The following is an 18,790-nucleotide window of genomic DNA, read 5'->3' on the forward strand; positions in this document are numbered from 1 at the left end:
TCTATACCACGGTTTTTCAGAAATATTAATGAAAAAATACTTTGCATTTTTTTCCCCTATACCACGGTTTTTCCTGCCCAATGACGTCATGTGTCATCGCCAAACTTTCGTCAACCTTTAATACATATTTTTTTAAATAAACTTTAATAAAGAAACCTGGTGAGTAATAATCTAAATGGTTGCTAAGGGAATGGGAAATTGCAATTTAGGGGTTTAAAGTGTTACGGGAAGGCTTGTGATACTGTTCATAGCCCAAAATAGTGTATTTACTTCCGCATCTCTACTTCGCGGAAATTCGTCTTTCACGGGCGGTCTCGGAACGCATCCCCCGCGGAAATCGAGGGAACGCTGTATCCTCTTTCCATTAGATCTGAAGATTAATAAACGGGGCAAAGCCCACTACATCCTGTAAGAGAACTAGGGCCCGTTGAAAAGGAGGCTCAACATCCAATTCTACTCCACGGCTACGCAATATGCTCAGGCTGGATTCTGCAACATCATGACAGTGTTTCACCTTCAAGGCGCGAAGTTTAGGGCAATACTCCGCCAAGGTCCTGTCAAAAAAGAACACACAAAGTATCTCAGACGCATGAATCCCAGCGACTGGTTAGGTCCCACAGAGTCGGCCTTCTCCGGGTCCCGTCGACTAAACAATGTCGTCTGGCGGGACCCAGGGGAAGAGCCTTCTCTGTGGCGGCCCCGACCCTCTGGAACCAGCTCCCCCCGGACATTAGAATAGCCCCCACCCTCCTTGTCTTTCGTAAACTCCTTAAAACCCACCTCTGCCGCCAGGCATGGGGGAACTGAGACATCTCCCCCAGACCTATATAATTTATGTATGGTGTTTGTGTGTGTTTTCTTTTATTAATAAGGGGTTTTTAGTGACTTTTAATTATTAGATTTGTTATAAATTGCCTTATTATTGTTGTGAGCCGCCCCGAGTCTATGGAGAGGGGCAGCATACAAATCTAATTAATAATAATAACTCCCCCCAGAGATTAGAACGGCCCCCACCCTCATCTTTTGCAAATTACTCAAGACCCACCTATATCGCCAGGCATGGGGGAACTGAGACATCCTCCCCCAGGCTTTTATATTTTATGTTTGGTATGTATGTGTTGTATGATTTTAAATTGTTGGGGTTTTAGTTATGTTTTATTTTAATATTAGATTTGTCTCACTGTTATATTGTTTTTGTATTACTGTTGTGAGCCGCCCCGAGTCTTCGGAGAGGGGCGGCATACAAATCTAAATAATAATAATAATAATAATCATCATCATCATCATCATCATCAGGGTCACGGTCCTCTATTTGAAAATGAATGGTATTACACATTGAGAGCCAATGAAATCGAATCACTTGCCTATAACAGTGATGGCGAGCCTTTTTTCCCTTGGGTACCAAAAGAGCGTGCGCACTCACTATTGCGCTTGTGCGAGTGCCCACACCCATAATCCAATGCCCAGGGAGGGTAAAAACAGCTTCCCCTGTCCCCTGAAGGCCGGAAACAGCCTGTTTCCCAACTTATGGTGGCCCTAATAGGCGGGTGTTTCACCCTCCCCAGGCTTAAAGGCTTCTCTGGAGACAGTGGAGGGTAAAAACGCCCTCCCCCATCCCCCCAAGGCTCTCTGAAAGCCAAAAATGCCCTTCCCTAGCCTCTGTGGGAGTGAAAAATCAACTGGCTGGCACACACGTGCATGTTGGAGCTGAGCTAGGGCCAATGTTCCCTCTAATTTTTTTTCGGCGTGGGTGGAAAAGCATAGTGTCTGAGCGACAGTCCCTTTGTATGTATGTATGTATGTATGTATGTATGTATGTATGTATGTATGTATGCATAAATAAATAAATAAATAAGAAAAAAATTCCCTTTTTTTATTAAAAGAAATTAATAATAAAACAAAACCAAAATCTATTACTATTATTACTATCTTCTCCTCTTTTTCCATCCCTGTCTCCTCCCCCCGTGTGTGTGTGTTTGTGCGTGCGTGTGTGTGTGTGAACTCTTGAACCATTTCCAATAACAGGTGAGCTATTGGAAATGGTTCAAGAGTTCACACACACACACACACACACACACAAGGGGGCAGGGTTTTTTTCTGTTATTATTTGGGTGCTTTTTACCATATGCTTTAAATCAAGAGTCATTTCTCTCTCTTTCCCTCTCCCCCTCTTTCTCTCTCTCTCTTTTTCTCACTTTCTCTTTCCCCCTCTTGCTCTCTCTCTCTCTCATTTTCTTTCTCTTTCTATTGCTTTCTTTCTCTCACTCTTTCTTTCTATTTCTTGCTTTCTTTCTCTTCTCTCTTGCTATCTCTCCGCCCCCCTTTCTCTCTCTCTCTCACTTACTTTCTCTCTCCCCCTCTCTCTCTCTGTCAGTGAGGGGGCTGCGAGAGCGCTTTCTCCGAGCGCTTGGGGAACGCTGCCCTGCCTCTACTGCAGCCCCCTTGCTTAAAGTCCGGGACGAAAGCGCTCCCAGCAAAGGGGCTGCAAGAGGGGAGGGGCGGGCATTCCCAAAGCGCACGGAGAAAGCCCTCTCTCGCAGCCCCCTGGCTGGGAGCGCTTTCGTCCCGAGGAGGAGTCGCAGCCGCCGCAGCCGCCACCGCCACGGGAGAAGCCGCGCCCCAAGGCAGGAGGCAGTAGAGGAGGAGAGGGGGCGGATTGGGCGGGCGGGGGGCAGGGCCGAGAGGCCAGGGGCGCGAGGAGGCCGGAGGCACCATGGGGAGGCAGGGGCGGCCGCGGCTCCCTTTCCTCCTACTGCCGGCACCTCCCCGCCCCCGGACCCCCCCCCGCGGGCTAGCAGGGGGGTGGAGAGTGCGCGCCTGTGGAAAAGGGTGCGCATGGGGGTATTTTGGGGCGCGCACAGGTGCAGCTTACGGGGAACGCTGGCTAAGGCAACGGCTGGCGTGCCAGTAAATATGGCTCCATGTGCCACCTGTGGCACCCGTGCCATAGGTTCGCCATCACTGCTTTAGGAGGACAGATCAATTTGTGGGAAGATGCCTCCATGTCAAAATTAACTTCATACTGGAAAAAACAAATCTGACACAGAATTTAAATAACCTATGGATATTAATTCTGCATACCTATCGCATCTAAAGTTTGGACTATTCTTAATGTAGGCTTTTAAAAATCTGTCATGTCGTAAGTATAGATTTTTTTTATTTGATAGAAAACTTGATTTTAATCAGTATTCTTAATATAAATATGCTTTTGTCAATTACTTATCGTTGATCTGATTTTTGTAATAATTAAGACTATTTTCTCCAGTATGCAAATATCCTTTAGGCATATGTTTGATATAGAAATAAGGTACAGTGATACCTTGTCATACAAACTTAATTGGTTCCGGGACGAGGTTCTTAAGGTGAAAAGTTTGTAAGACGAAACAATGTTTCCCATAGGAATCAATGGAAAAGCGATTAATGCGTACAAGCCCAAAATTCACCCCTTTTGCCAGCTGAAGCGCCCGTTTTTGCACTGCTGGGATTCCCCTGAGGCTCCCCTCCATGGGAAACCCCACCTCCGGACCTCTGTGTTTTTGCGATGCTACGATTTCACTGAGGCTCCCCTCGCTGGGAAACCCCACCTCCGAAATTCCGTTGCCAGCGAAGCGCCCGTTTTTGCACTGCTGGGATTCTCCTGCTGGGATTCCCCTGCAGCATCACAAAAACATGGAAGTCCGGAGATTTATTTGTTTATTATTATTTATTATTTGGATTTGTATGCCGCCCCTCTCCGAAGACTCGAAGATGGGGTTTCCCATGGAGGGGAGCCTCAGGGAAATCCCAGCAGCGCAAAAACGGGTGCTTCAGTGGCAATGGAAGTCCGGAGGCGGGGCATCCCAGTGGCGGCGGTGGGTTTGTAAGGTGAAAATAGTTTGTAAGAAGAGGGAAAAAAATCTTAAACCCCGGGTTTGTATCTCGAAAAGTTTGTATGACGAGGGGTTTCTAAGACAAGGTATCACTGTATATTCCTCAAGTTTGGTTAAAATGAGTGCAAACTTTTAATGTAGAAAAATATTTTAGGACAAACTGTGCTCTATTCCATTCATCAAATGACAAAAGCTGTTTTTTTGCCATGGGTACCTGTATCTAAACTTTACATGCTCCAACTGTTTTATTTATTGTAATATATACTTTTATTAATATAATCAGTTTAAAATAAAACAGAAAATCAATGTAATCAGAGCGGAACTGACCCATCATAATTATTAGTGTTATAGTGTTATTGTTGACTCTGGATTTCAATAATTATTGAAATCAAATATATCATTGATATTTGACTTGTTTTTATTTTTTTAAACCATTAACATTACTGTTAAAATAAGTGAGCACCACATGTCAATTTTGGGTGGTCTAATACCAAAAATTGGCACCTAAACCAAATTCTGGCCACCAAATTTAACTTGCGCTGAAATGGACATTAGAATGAAAGGATAAAGTGGAGACAGATTACTTTGAAACTTGGAATAAATTATATAACTGGATAGAGAGGAGAACCAAGATCAAGGGATAGAAAGTAAGAAGGAGAAATATTTAAATAAATTGAAATTTAAACAAATACAGTACAACCCCGACTTACGAGACTAATTGGTTCCGGAAGGAGGCTCGTAAGTCAGAACGCTCGTATGACGAAACATTGTTTCCCATAGGAAAAAATGTAAAGTCAATTAATCCGTGCAACAACAAAAAAACCCGCTGCCGCCGAACGCGGAAGTTAGCGTTCAGAGACAGCTGCGAAGCGGCGCGCGTGTTTTAAAAGGTTGCAGCCGGCCTGGGGGGCTCGGGGGCTTCCCCCCGAGCCCCCCAGGCCGGCTGCCACGTTTTAAAACACGCGCGCCGCTTTGCAGCTGTCTTCTGAAGCCGAACGCGGAAGTTAGCGTTCCGGCTTCAGGAGACAGCTGCGAAGCGGCGCGTGTGTTTTAAAAGGTTGCAGCCGGCCTGGGGGGCTTGCCAGCACCCCCCCCCAGCCCCCCAGGCCGGCTGCAACCTTTTAAAACACGCGGGATACGAGCGCCAAGGAGCTGTCTCCTGAAGCCGAGACAGCTCCTTGGCGCTCGTATCCTGAATGTGAGCTCGGGAGGCGAACAAAAATGTCGCTCCCCTCCCAGCTCTTATCTCGAGTAGCTCGTAAGTAGAGCTGCTCGTATGTCGAGGTTCCACTGTACCGGAAAGTGAATAAATGGGAAAAGAAGAGAGGAAAAAACCAATGTGAAATATCGAATAGACCGTTTTATCCCTTTTTTTTGTGTTACTCGTCTGCATTGTGTTACATTGTGATGTAAATGTCATGAATTTTAAATGTTATATATATAAAAAAAATGTCAATGAAAAAAATATTCAGAGACTGCTTCCTTGTAGTGGCCACCTATCACAACCTAAAACTATACTGCTCAAAAAAAATAAAGGGAACACTTAAACAACACAATATAACTCCACGGAAATCAAACTTCTGTGAGATCAAACTGTCCACTTTAGGAAGCAACGCCGATTGACAGTCAATTTCACACGCTATTGTGCATATTTAACTTTGTACAGAACAAAATACATGGTACCTCTACCTACAAACGCCTCTACTTACAAACTTTTCTAGATAAGAACTGGGTGTTCAAGATATTTTTTGCCTCTTCTCAAAGAACCGTTTTCTATTTACAAACCCGGGTCTCCGAAACTGTAACCAGAAAAGGCAGGGAGAAGCCTCCGTGGGGCCTCTCTAGGAATCTCCCGGGAGGAAACAGGGCCAGAAAAGGTGGGGCCTCTCTAGGAATCTCCTGGGAGGAAACAGGGCTGGAAAAGACAGGGAGAAGCCTCCATGGGGCCTCTCTAGGAATCTCTTGGGAGGAAACAGGGCCAGAAAAGGTGGGGAGAAGCCTCCATGGGGCCTCTCTAGGAATCTCTTGGGAGGAAACAGGGCCGGAAAAGGTGGAGAGAAGCCTCCATGGGGCCTCTCTAGGAATCTCTTGGGAGGAAACAGGGCCGGAAAAGGTGGAGAGAAGCCTCCGTGGGGCCTCTCTAGGAATCTCCTGGGAGGAAACAGGGCCGGAAAAGGCAAGGAGAAGCCTCCATGGGGTCTCTCTAGGAATCTCCTGGGAGGAAACAGGGCCTCCACCCTCCCCGTGGTTTCCCCAATCGCACACATTATTTGCTTTTACATTGATTCCTATGGGAAAAATTGTTTTGTAAACAATGCATTGCCCCACTGTCAACAACCCACAAACCCGCTTTTACATTCCTGGTTTGTACATTTTTGGTAGTCACAAAAACATCACCAGATTTCTTCTTCTGTTGACAAAACTTTGCGATATGACCTTTTTGTCTACACATATAGCAAGTCCTAACAGAAATGTTTTTAGCCACATGCTATGAAACCTTCGACAACCCATAACCGGTTGGCCCACAACCAATGTTGGCTTGTCTCGGTTAGCTATGCTATGAAACCTTCGACAACCCATAACCGGTTGGCCCACAACCAATGTTGGCTTGTCTCGGTTAGCTATGCTATGAAACCTTCAACAACCCATAACCGGTTGGCCCATAACCAATGTTGGCTTGTCTCGGCTAGCTATGCTATGAAACCTTCGACAACCCATAACCGGTTGGCCCATAACCAATGTTGGCTTGTCTCGGTTAGCGATGCTATGAAGCCTTCGACAATGCCAAGCAGAGAATTTTAACAGAGCATGGATGTGTGATAAAGCCAAGACACAGATTTAGTTAAATAAGTATTATTTACATATAAACAAAATATAAACAATTCAGAATATGCACGTAGCAAATACAGAGCAAAACAGAATACAGTGTTCCCTCGATTTTCGCGGGTTCGAACTTCGCGAAAAGCCTATACCACGGTTTTTCAAAATTATTAATTAAAAAATACTTTGCGGGTTTTTTCCCTATACCACGGTTTTCCCCGCCCGATGACGTCATATGTCATCGCCAAACTTTCGTCCACCTTTAATAAATATTTTTTTAAATAAACTTTAATAAATGTAATAATCTAAATGGTTGCTAAGGGAATGAGAAATTGCAGTATAGGGGTTTAAAGTGTTAAGGGAAGGCTTGTGATACTGTCCATAGCCAAAAATGGTGTATTTACTTCCGCATCTCTACTTCGCGAAAATTCGACTTTCACAGGCGGTCTCAGAACGCATCCCCCGCGAAAATCGAGGGAACACTGTATAGATAACAAGCACAAAGCTAAATATAATATAGATAAAGCACGAAGTTTATACAAGCACAGAGCTTAGACACGACTCTCCCGTCTTAGGCAAAAGTAAAGTAACAAGGAAGTGACTGGGCAAAATCAAGATCTTTTATAGCTTCAATGACGACATAGCCTTGAACATTAACTCTTCAAGTACAAGTTAACTCTTTGAGTGCACATTAGCCCTTTAAGTACTTAAATATTAGATTTGTTTACATTGTATTATTATTGCTGTGAGCCGCCCCGAGTCTGCGGAGAGGGGCGGCATACAAATCTGATTAATAAATAAATAAATAATAATAAGTACAAGTTTGGTACAGTTTACAATATGCAGTTTATAGTGGCAAACCCTAACACACATGTACTCCTGTACTAACACTTCTTACAAACTTTTCTACTTAAGAACCTGGTCACGGAACGAATTAAGTTTGTAAGTAGAGGCACCACTGTATTCAATGGGAATATTTCATTCATTCAGGTCTAGGATGTTATTTCTTTGAGCGGTGTAAAAAGATCAACTCTCTTTCTTCATTTAGCCAGGATGCCATAACAACCTACCAGCTTAACCTACCTGTTAAGAGGACAAATCTTACCTGCCAGAAAAGATGAAACATAAATGTACCGCTGGAAAAAAAAGGAACAATATTTTAACTTTGTTTATGCACAAAATTACCTAATGGAGCTGTTCTTCACTCGCAGGCAGCCTGTGAGGTCCAAATGCTCCAGACCGGAACAGGCTTTGGCGATTTCTTCCACGGACGCGTCGCCAACGTTTGTGTTCACCGCCAGCGAAAGGGATTTTAACTGGCCGCACTTTTGAGCCAGGTAGGAGATGGCTTCGTCCTTCAGCTGCCGGCAGGCGGTCAGGTCTAGCGATTCGAGCTCTTTGCAGTGGTCGGCGAGGCTGCGCAGGGAAAGTCCATCCACCCACTCGCAGTGGGCCAAAGAAAGCTGCCGCAAATTGGGGCAGCCCAAGGCGATGGCCACCAGGGCATGGCGGCTGAGCTGCAGGCAGCCGTTCAGTTCGACCTGTTGCAGCTGGTGGTTTTGACCGAGCACCGGAAGCAGCTCCTTGTCCGACAACCACTCAGAGCAGCTTTGCAAGGCGAGTTGTTGCAGACCTTTGTTGTCTTTTAAGAGGTCACAGAAAGCGGATTTGGGGATATGAGGCCCGACCTATTTGTAGGCAAGAAAACAAACCGTTATATCTTCTTTTAAAAAAAAAAAAATGTTTATTGGTTATTACATTAAAAGCAGGGTACAGAAAAGTAAAGGGAATACAGTGATACCTTGTGTTACAAACTTCATTGGTTCCGGGACAAGGTTCTTAAGGTGAAAAGTTTGTAAGACGAAACAATGTTTCCCATAGGAATCAATGGAAAAGCGATTAATGCGTGCAAGCCCAAAATTCACCCCTTTTGCCAGCCGAAGCGCCTGTTTTTGCGCTGCTGGGATTCCCCTGAGGCTCCCCTGCATGGGAAACCCCACCTCCAGACTTCCGTGTTTTTGCAATGCTACAGGGGAATCCCAGCATCACAAAAACGAGCGCTTCGCTGGCAACGGAAGTCCGGAGGTGGGGTTCCCCATGGAGGGAAGCCTCAGGGGAATCCTAGCAGCGCAAATATGGGTGCTTCGCTGGCAACGGAAGCCCGGAGGCGGGGCATCCCGGCAACAGCGGGGGGTTTGTAAGGTGAAAATAGTTTGTAAGAAGAGGCAAAAAAATCTTAAACCCCGGGTTTGTATCTTGAAAAGTTTGTATGACGAGGCGTTTGTAAGATGAGGTATCACTGTATATATAATGTACATTCTAGCAATTATACTTTACTTATATAGCATGCGTGATGGGGAAGGAGAGGGAGAGAAAGGGAAAGGGATTTAGAGAAAATGGAAAGAAATACAAGAGGACGAATAGAAAAATAAAGTAAAAAAAGAGTAGTAAGAAGAGTGTGGGGGGGGCAGCGTTGGAGCTGGGGCTTCTGTTTTGCGGCCTGTGGTTTAAGCATATAGGTGGTATAGATTTTCCTGACGTTTTACCCATATGTATTTGACGTAGTTGCTAGTGCCATCATTTATCAGTGATTTATGAGTTTGTTCATTCAGCTTCTTTGTAGTTCAAAATTTGTGTCGATCGATGTTTACATTTTATCGTTTCAATTTGGTATTATGATTCATGTCGTTATTTACTGGTTTTACACGTTGTTTCAGTTGGACATTTTTCTTGATGTTATATCTTAACTATGCTTATATGCCTTTTGCACTCCTAGCATAACAAGGTAAGAAAAAGAAAGGAATATCTGATATCTACACGAAACCGATGGGAGAGATCATCCAAGGGCACGGGGTGAGTTACCATCAGTATGCTGATAGAAACATAGAAGATTGACGGCAGAAAAAGTCCTCGTGGCCCATCTAGTCTGCCCTTATACTATTTCCTATATTTTATCTTAGGATGGATCTATATTTATCCCAGGCATGTTTATATTCAGTGACTGTGGATTGATCAACCACGTCTGCTGGAAGTTTGTTCCAAGGATCTACTACTCTTTCAGTAAAATAATATTTTCTCACATTGCTTTTGATCTTTCCCCCAACTAACTTCAGATTGTGTCCCCTTGTTCTTGTGTTCACTTTCCTATTAAAACCACTTCCCTCCTGAACCTTCTTTTAACCTTTTAACGTATTTAAATGTCTCGATCATGTCCCCCTTTTCCCTTCTGTCCTCCAGACTATACAGATTGAGTTCATGAAGTCTTTCCTGATACGTTTCATGCTTAAGACCTTCCACCATTCGCTATAATTTGACCTCTAACCTTACGCACTCTACAGAGAATGTAAACGAGAGAACTTTTAAAAAAATTTTAATACCTGACTAGAATCAAAACAGCGCAGGTTAGTAAGGTAAAGCTGGATTAGATTCTGGAAACACTTGCTGACTCTTTGCAGGCTCAAGAGCTGCCTTAGAGGGAGATGTGAAAGAATATGAGGCAATAAGATGTCTTCCCAAGGCAAATCCAGTAAATGTTTCCTGGAATAAAAAGAAAAAGGGAAAAAAACAGCAAGCAAGAAAGCTGTTTTTAATATTAGGCAACTTAGAACTAAGGAGAAATTAGACTAGAAAAAGGGATATGCAAAGTTGGCTCCTCTATGACATGTGGACTTCAACTCCCAGAATTCCTGAGCTAGCATGAAGAGCCAACTTTGCCTATCCCTGGACTAGATGACCTCCAAGATCCCTTCCAACCCTGCTATTCTATTCTGTTCAATTCTCTATACTATTCTATATAGAATATATATAGAATAATATAGTATATATTCTATTCTATTTTATATTCTGTATACTATTCCATTTTACTATTTTATTCTATTCTTCTTTCTTTTCTGTTCCTATTCCTAATCCATATTCTATTCTGTTCTCTATATGTAGAATATATAGAATAGTACAGTATATATTCTATTCTATATACTATTCTATATTCTATTTTATTCTATTCTTCTTTCTTCTCTATTCCTATTCCGTATTCTATTCTATTTTATATTCTATTTTATTCTTCTATTATATTCCTATTTCTTATTCATATTCTATTCTATTCTCTATTCTATTTCTATATTCTATAAACTATTCTATATAGAATATAGAATATATTTATTGATTAATTGATTGATTGGATTTCTATGCCACCGCTCTCCGAGGTCTTGGGATGGCATTCCTATATAGAATAGTATAGTATATATTATATTTTATATACTATTCTATATCATGTTATATTTTATTCTATTCTTCTTTCTTTCCTATTCCTAATCCACATTCTATTCTATTCTCTATATTCTATATAGAATATATAGAATAATATAGTATATATTCTATTCTATATATTAGTCTATATTCTATATTTTATTCTATTCTTCTTTCTTTCCTATTCCTAATCCACATTCTATTTTATTCTCTATATTCTATAGAGAATATAGAGAATAATATAGTATATATTCTATTCTATATATTAGTCTATATTCTATATTTTATTCTATTCTTCTTTCTTTCCTATTCCTAATCCACATTCTATTTTATTCTCTATATTCTATATACTATTCTATGTAGAATATAGAATATATAGGATAGTACAGTATAGTATATATTCTGCTCTATATTCTATTCTATATACTAGTCTATATTCTATATTATATTTTATTCTATTCTTCTCTTTCCTATTCCTAATCCATTTTCTATTCTCTATATTTTATATACTATTCCCTATAGAATATATAGAATAGCATAGTATATATTCTATTCTAGAGTATATTCTATATATTATTCTATATTCTATATTATTCTATTCTTCTTTCTTTCCTATTGCTATTCCTAATCCATATTCTATTTTCTATTTTATCCTATTCTTCTTTCTTTTATTCTATTCCTAGCCTATTCAGTGCCTTCTGACCTCTGTCCTAATGTTTCTCTCTTACTAGTTATCATGTACTGTATATAGAATACAGTAGATAGATATTTGTACACCACCAATACGCACTTGACGAGACAAATAAATAAAATAAAGACATAAAATAGACAGAGCGTACGTCCTAGCCTGCTTTCGAAGGGTCGGGAAAGCCTTTGTGGATCTTTTCGCCCCGCAAACCTCTCATTTCTTTCCCCTTTTTTGTGCCTCAGCGTGAAGGCCTGCAGGGCGGGAAGGCCACAATGCAGCCTCGCCGCTCTCCTTTTCCCTCAGGCGGCGCAGGAGAGGCGCCAGGGGGACCCCAACTCAACCCCCCCTCCTCGCCCGCGGGGGCCGCTAGGCAAGCGAGCCGGTCCCGGGGCGCCCAGCCGGGCAGCGCAAGACCGCGGAAAGGAGCCTAGAAACCCGCCGAGAGCGCGAGTCCAAGCCCCGCTGAGCGCCGGCAAAGCGACCCCGGCGGCCCCGCCCGGCCTGCCCCGCCTCGCCCTTCGCCCACCTCGGCGAGCTCGGAAGAGCTGCCATCCTCCGACGCTGCCCGACGCCGGCGCGGAAATTACGTGGAGGCCGAGGGCGGAAACGGGGCCCAGCCGAAGCCGGGAGGGCGAAGGGGAAAGGGGAGCGGTGGGGAGCGCAGGCCCAGGCGCTCCTGGAGAAGTGGGGGCTGAAGGGAAAGACGCTGCGGAATGGGCCAGAACTCGGATTGGGCTTGGAAAGAGGACGCCCGGCTGGGGAGGAAGGAGGGAGAGAGGAAAGGAGGAAAGAAGCAAGGAAGGAAAAAATGGAGGAAGGGAGGGAGGAAAGGAAAGGAAGGAAAAGAAAGAAAGGCAAGAGGAAGGGAGGGAGGGAAAGAAGAAAGGAGGGTGGGAAGGAAGGAAAGGAGGGAGGGAGGAAAGAAGCAAGCAAGGAGGAAGGAAAGAAAGGGAGGCAAGGAAGGAAGGGAAAGGAAGGAAGGAAAGAGGAAGGGAGGGAAAGAAGAAAGGGAGGGAAGGAAGGGAAGGAGAAGGGAGGAAGGAAAGGAGGAAGGAGAAGGAAGGAGAAAGGAAAGGAGGGAGGGAGGAAAGAGGAAGGAAGTGAAAGAAGAAGGAAGGAAAAAAAGGAAGAAAGAAAGGGAGGAAATGAAGGAAAAGGAAGAAAGAAAGGAAAGAGGAAGGGAGGGAGGGAAAGTAGAAAGGAGGGAAGGAGGGAGGGAGGAAAGAGGAAGGAAGTGAAAGAAGAAGGAAGGAAAAAGGAAGGAAGAAAGAAAGGGAGGAAAGGAAGGGAAAGGAAGAAAGAAAGGAAAGAGGAAGGAAGGGAAGGAAGGAAAGGAGGAAGGAGAAGGGAGGAAGGAAGGAAGGAGGAAGGAAAGAAAGGGAGGCAAGGAAGGAAAGGAAAGGAAGAAAGGAAAGAGGAAGGGAGGGAAGGAAGAAAGGGAGGAAATGAAGGAAAAGGAAGAAAGAAAGGAGGGAGGGAGGGAAGGAAAGGAGGAAGGAGAAGGAAGGAGAAAGGAAAGGAGGGAGGGAGGAAAGAGGAAGGAAGTGAAAGAAGAAGGAAGGAAAAAAAGGAAGGAAGAAAGAAAGGGAGGAAATGAAGGAAAAGGAAGAAAGAAAGGAAAGAGGAAGGGAGGGAGGGAAAGAAGAAAGGAGGGAAGGAGAAAGGAAAGAAGGGAGGGAGGAAAGAGGAAGGGAGGGAAGGAAGGAAGGAAAGAAAGAGGTACTTGACCAAAATTTTTCTACGGGTTCTGTGTAGCTGATGGTACCTATAGGAGCCCATCCCTGTGGCTCGTGCTTTTCCGTTTTGTCTTTGCCCCTTCTTAGTGAGATCTGCAGAAGGATTGCTTACAATTGTTCACAAATCCTCCCTCTGCAGAAAGGTCTCCATCTTTAGACATTATGAGCAATAATTTGTCTGATTAAGATGGACCACAAGTAAAACAAAAGGCTTAAAAAGATTAATAATGGATTTTTTTTTAATTTTTATTTTGGTTTTTCTTTGTTTCTTTTTATGAAATGTAAACAAAAATATGCAAGCAAAAACGTTAACAAAACAATGCAAAAAAGGTATATATCTCTGAGCTTCTGGGATGTAGATATCCCAACTGTGTTGTTTTGTGTGTGTGTTTTTAAAATAAAAATGTTTAAAAAAAGATGAACTACAGGAAATCTTCCTCCCATTTGTGTAACAGAGCGTGTTGTGCTGTTTTTATGGGCCAATCATCCTCAACTTCCCTCAGGCTCAGGAAGAAACTTTTACCTCAGAGAAATTTACTACTGGTGCCTCAGGGCCCTTCTGGGCCTATAACCTGTCAGCTTATGTCCAAATGGAGTCAGAGATGCTGACAGAAATTTATAGTTTTATATAAATAAATATATTTCACAACTATACAGTGTTCCCTCGATTTTCGCGGGTTCGAACTTCGCAAAAAGCCTATACCACAGTTTTTCAAAAATATTAATTAAAAAATACTTTGCGGTTTCCCCCCCTATACCACGGTTTTTCCTACCCGATGACATCATGTGTCATCGCCAAACTTTCGTCCGTCTGTAATAAATATTTTTTTAAATAAACTTTAATAAATAAACATGGTGAATAATAATCTAAATGGTTGCTAAGGGAATGGGAAATGGTAATTTAGGGGTTTAAAGTGTTAAGGGAAGGCTTGTGACACGGTTCATAGCAAAAAATGGTGTATTTACTTCCGCATCTCTACTTCGCGGAAATTCGACTTTCGCGAGCGGTCTCGGAACGCATCCCCCGCGAAAATTGAGGGAACACTGTATATGCAGCAAACTAGATAGTAGGCAAACGGGAACATCGTGAAGTAAATCACAGAGCGTGGACGTCCCACAGGAGACATAGAAGAAAATTATTATGCTAATTTTTGCATAATATCCATCTAAGCACCCATAGCAACTGATCCCAATGCAGATTGCCTTATGGAGGAGCCAGCACCCTGGTACTAATCAACCACAACTTTGTGTTCTGACTCACTTCACAATCTGACTGCTCCAGCTATGATATTTAAACATTCCACAACTGCTGTGGCCTGGAGGGGGAGCTCTTGCCTCACAATTAGGAAGTTTTGAGTTCAATACTAGGTAGAGGCACACCTAGACTCTCCTGCTTTGGCAATGGGTTGGACTAGATGACCTGTGAGGTCCCTTCCAACTCTGTCAATCTGAATCTTAGCAGCTTCTGCACTGGACATGTTGCAGGTGATTCAAGAAAAATTGCTAGAGGTAGGAAGAAAATGTGTTTTGCTTATAGATTTCTTTCATATAAAATATTTGTATAACTTTAGTTGATTAGCAAATTTTGTCGGTATAAGATTTTTTATATTTCTCCACCATGAAATAAAAAAATATATAGTTATAAACACAACAACAATGCTTAAAATCAATCTTTATACAAACTTTTCTCATTACTCACTCAATGGAGGGTCTCATCTCTCCCAGTGTAAAATTTTTCTGTTAATTTTATACATTATTAGCAATTCTTAAAAATCTAAATTAAAATTTTTCCCTCACCGTCGTACTGCAAAAGGTTACCGCAATGTAAAGAATAATAAAATCTCTTTTATCTAAATTTTAATCTTATATCATATAGCTAATTAAAAATTCTCTCTATATATATGTATCTTTAATAAAAGAAACTATTCATAATATATCACCTACATCGTAAAATAAAGTTCGATATGTTTAAGTCTAAACAATAAGTAAGTTTTGTGTTATATCATTATATTGTGCTGCCATCATTGCTCATCATTGCCATCTGGCTTGCAAAGCTTAAATCAAATTCTCTTGTTTCAATTTTTCCAAAATTAACCAATTACTAATACATACATAATGTATCTCTTAATTTTCTATCCAATCATAAAACTTCCCCCAAATTTTATAATATAGTGTTCCCTCGATTTTCGCGGGTTCGAACTTCGTGAAAAGTCTATACCACGTTTTTTCAAAAATATTAATTAAAAAATACTTTACGGTTTTTTTCCCTATACCACAGTTTTTCCCGCCCGATGACGTCATATGTCATCGCCAAACTTTCATCCGCCTTTAATAAATATATATTTTAATGAACTTTAATAAATAAACCTGGTGAGTAATAATCTAAATGGTTGCTAAGGGAAGGGGAAATTGTAATTTAGGGGTTTAAAGTGTTAAGGGAAGGCTTGGGATACTGTTCATAGCCCAAAATAGTGTATTTACTTCCGCATCTCTACTTCGCGGAAATTCGACTTTCGCGGGCGGTCTTGGAACGCATCCCCTGCAAAAATTGAGGGAACACTGTATTCCGATTAGCAAATTTCGATGATAAAAGAGACCTTTGATTGTTGCCATGTTTCTTTCTTTCACCTATATTACCCACATTACCCATCTCTATGGGGGGCTACCGAGAGGGGCGGCATACAAATCTAATTAATAATAATAATAATAATAATAATAATAATAATAATAATAATAATAATAATATGGCACAAGAACAGGCCATTAGAACAAATGCTGTCAAAGCTAGAATTGAAAAATCAACAGACGATCCAAAGTGCAGACTCTGTAAAGAAACAGATGAAACAATCAATCACATACTCAGCTGCTGCAAAAAGATCGCACAGACTGACTACAAGCGTAGACATGATGCTGTGGCACAGATGATCCACTGGAACTTGTGCCGGAACTACCATTTACCAGTGGCAAAGAACTGGTGGGATCATAAGCCCGAAAAAGTGGTTGAAAATGAGCAAGCAAAACTACTGTGGGACTTCCGACTGACCGAATTCTGAAGCATAACACACCAGACATTGTGATCGTGAGAAAAAGAAAGTATGGATCATCGACATCGCAGTACCAGGAGACAGCAGAATTGAGGAGAAGCAGCTAGAGAAATTAGTGAAATACGAAGATCTAAAAATCGAGCTGCAACGACTCCGGCATAAGCCCATGAAAGTGGTCCCAGTGGTACTTGGCACGCTGGGCGCAGTGCCAAAGGATCTCAGTGGACATTTGAAAAACATCGGAATTGACAAAATCTCCATCTGCCAATTGCAAAAGGCCGCTTTACTGGGATCGGCAAACATAATTCGCCGCTACACCACGCAGTCCTAGGTGCTTGGGAAGCGCCCGACTGGGATGAAATACGAAATCCAGCATAGTGATCTCATTTGCTGTGTTGTATTGACATAATAATAATCTTTGAAGAGTGTTCGGAGATGCAAAATGCAACCACGCGAGCGGTCAAGGGCCTTCCTAGACATGCCCATGTTTCTCCAACACTCCACGGACTTCATTGGTTGCCAATTGGTTTCCAGACATAATTCAAAGTGTTGGTAACGACCTTTAAGGTCCTACATGACATTGGGCCAGATTACTTGTGGGATCACTCTTCTTTCATACGAATCTCAGTGACTGGTTAGGTCACACAGAGTTGGCCCTCTCCAGGTCCCATCAACCAGACAATGTCATCTGGCAGGGCCTAGGGGAAGAGGCTTCTCTGTGGTGGCCCCAGCCCTCTGGAATCAACTTCCCCTGGAGATTCACATTGCCCGCACCCTCCTTGCCTTCCGTGAGAGTCTCAAGACTCATTTGTGTTGCCACGCTTGGGGCAATTACGGTAGATCTTAGGCCCCCTGACCAATGAATGTTATGAGTGGCTCAGGTCTAAGTGTGTACGATTGATTTTTTTATAAAATATTAGGGATTTTAGGTTAGATATTTAGCTAATTTAGATTTAGATTTAATTGGATTTGTATGCCGCCCCTCTCCAAGAATTCAGGGCGGCTCACAGCATGTACAGAAAAACAGGAAACAATAATAACAAAACCAATTAATATATTAAAAAACAATCTTAAAATTCTAAATAAAAAACTATCAATATCATTCATTCAACAGTAAAACTAAAGCATTCATTGGTCAGTGGGGAAGATCTAACGAACCCCAGGTTTGGTGGCAAAGATGAGTTTTTAAACTCTTTCGAAAGACCAGGGTGGGGGCAGTACAAATTGGATTTATCATTGTATTTTATTGTTTTTCATTATATCTAGTGAACTACCCCGAGTCTTCAGAGAGAGGCAGTATAGAAATCCAATGAATGAATGAATGAATGAATGAATGAATGAGTGAATGAGTGAATGAGTGAATGAATGAATATTATTCGAATCCACTCAAAATATTTTTGCATGCACCTTTTACCTCCACATTCATCTCATTCCAAGAAGTCACAGTTCAAGTTAAAAAGTCCTATGAGTCTAATTGAAATCTAACACATCTACTGCAGCTTAATGATTCCTCAATAGCTAAGCAAATGTGCACAGGTGGCAATGGGGGAAGTTGAAGATATCTCACATGTCCTATTGTGGGCCATGTACAATAGAAGATGGTCCATCTTATTTTGTAGTTGCTCGTTTGTAGTTCCTGCCTCTAAACACACATCTATTAGAAAGTAGAGGAGCTGTTCCTTCAGCACCACGTTACAACCCCAAGTCTGATACTTTTCTCTGCCTTATATATTTAGAAACATAGAAACAGAAGATTGACGGCAGAAAAAGACCTCATGGTCCATCTAGTCTGCCCTTATACTATTTCCTGTATTTTATCTTAGGATGCATTATTTTACATTTGGAAACATTAAACTGCAGTTTCCATTGCTTTGACCACTTTTCTAGTAAAGCTAAATCATTTGCCATATTTACAGACGCCTCCAGGAATATCAACCCTATTGCACACTTTATATATTTTATTATTATATATAAACTTATATATTTAAGTATATAAATATATACTTTATACATTCTATATATTATATATAGAGTCTACGAAAGGGGCAGCATACAAATCTAATAAATAAATAAATAAATATGATTGTAGGATTTTTATTACTTCATGGCAGCATCGTGTATGATTCCAGGAAACTGGTCTGAATACAGAATAGATAAGCATAATATAGAAACATAGAAGTCTGACGGCAGAAAAGGACCTCATGGTCCATCTAGTCTGTCCTTATACTATTTCCTGTATTTTATCTTAGGATGGATCTATGTTTATCCCAGGCATGTTTAAATTCAGTTACTGTGGATTTATCTACCACGTCTGCTGGAAGTTTGTTCCAAGGATCTACTACTCTTTCAGTAAAATAATATTTTCTCATGTTGCTTCTGATCTTTCCC

At 41.8% G+C, this 18,790-nt stretch overlaps 1 protein-coding gene across 1 annotated transcript; it reads right to left on the bottom strand.

Moving 5' to 3' along the window:
• Positions 1-280: 280 nt before the first annotated feature.
• On the bottom strand, positions 281-12,226 carry FBXL15 (F-box and leucine rich repeat protein 15). The gene is made up of 4 exons (XM_070751971.1): positions 12,149-12,226; positions 10,067-10,226; positions 7,875-8,377; positions 281-554 (listed from the first exon to the last, which is right to left on the bottom strand). Exons 1-4 carry the CDS (start codon positions 12,172-12,174, stop codon positions 365-367), a joined length of 879 nt encoding a protein of 292 aa, XP_070608072.1. The 5' UTR covers positions 12,175-12,226; the 3' UTR covers positions 281-364.
• Positions 12,227-18,790: the final 6,564 nt, after the last annotated feature.

The sequence above is a fragment of the Erythrolamprus reginae genome, chromosome 5, assembly GCF_031021105.1.
Source record: "Erythrolamprus reginae isolate rEryReg1 chromosome 5, rEryReg1.hap1, whole genome shotgun sequence".
NCBI classification, from domain to species: Eukaryota; Metazoa; Chordata; class Lepidosauria; order Squamata; family Dipsadidae; genus Erythrolamprus; species Erythrolamprus reginae.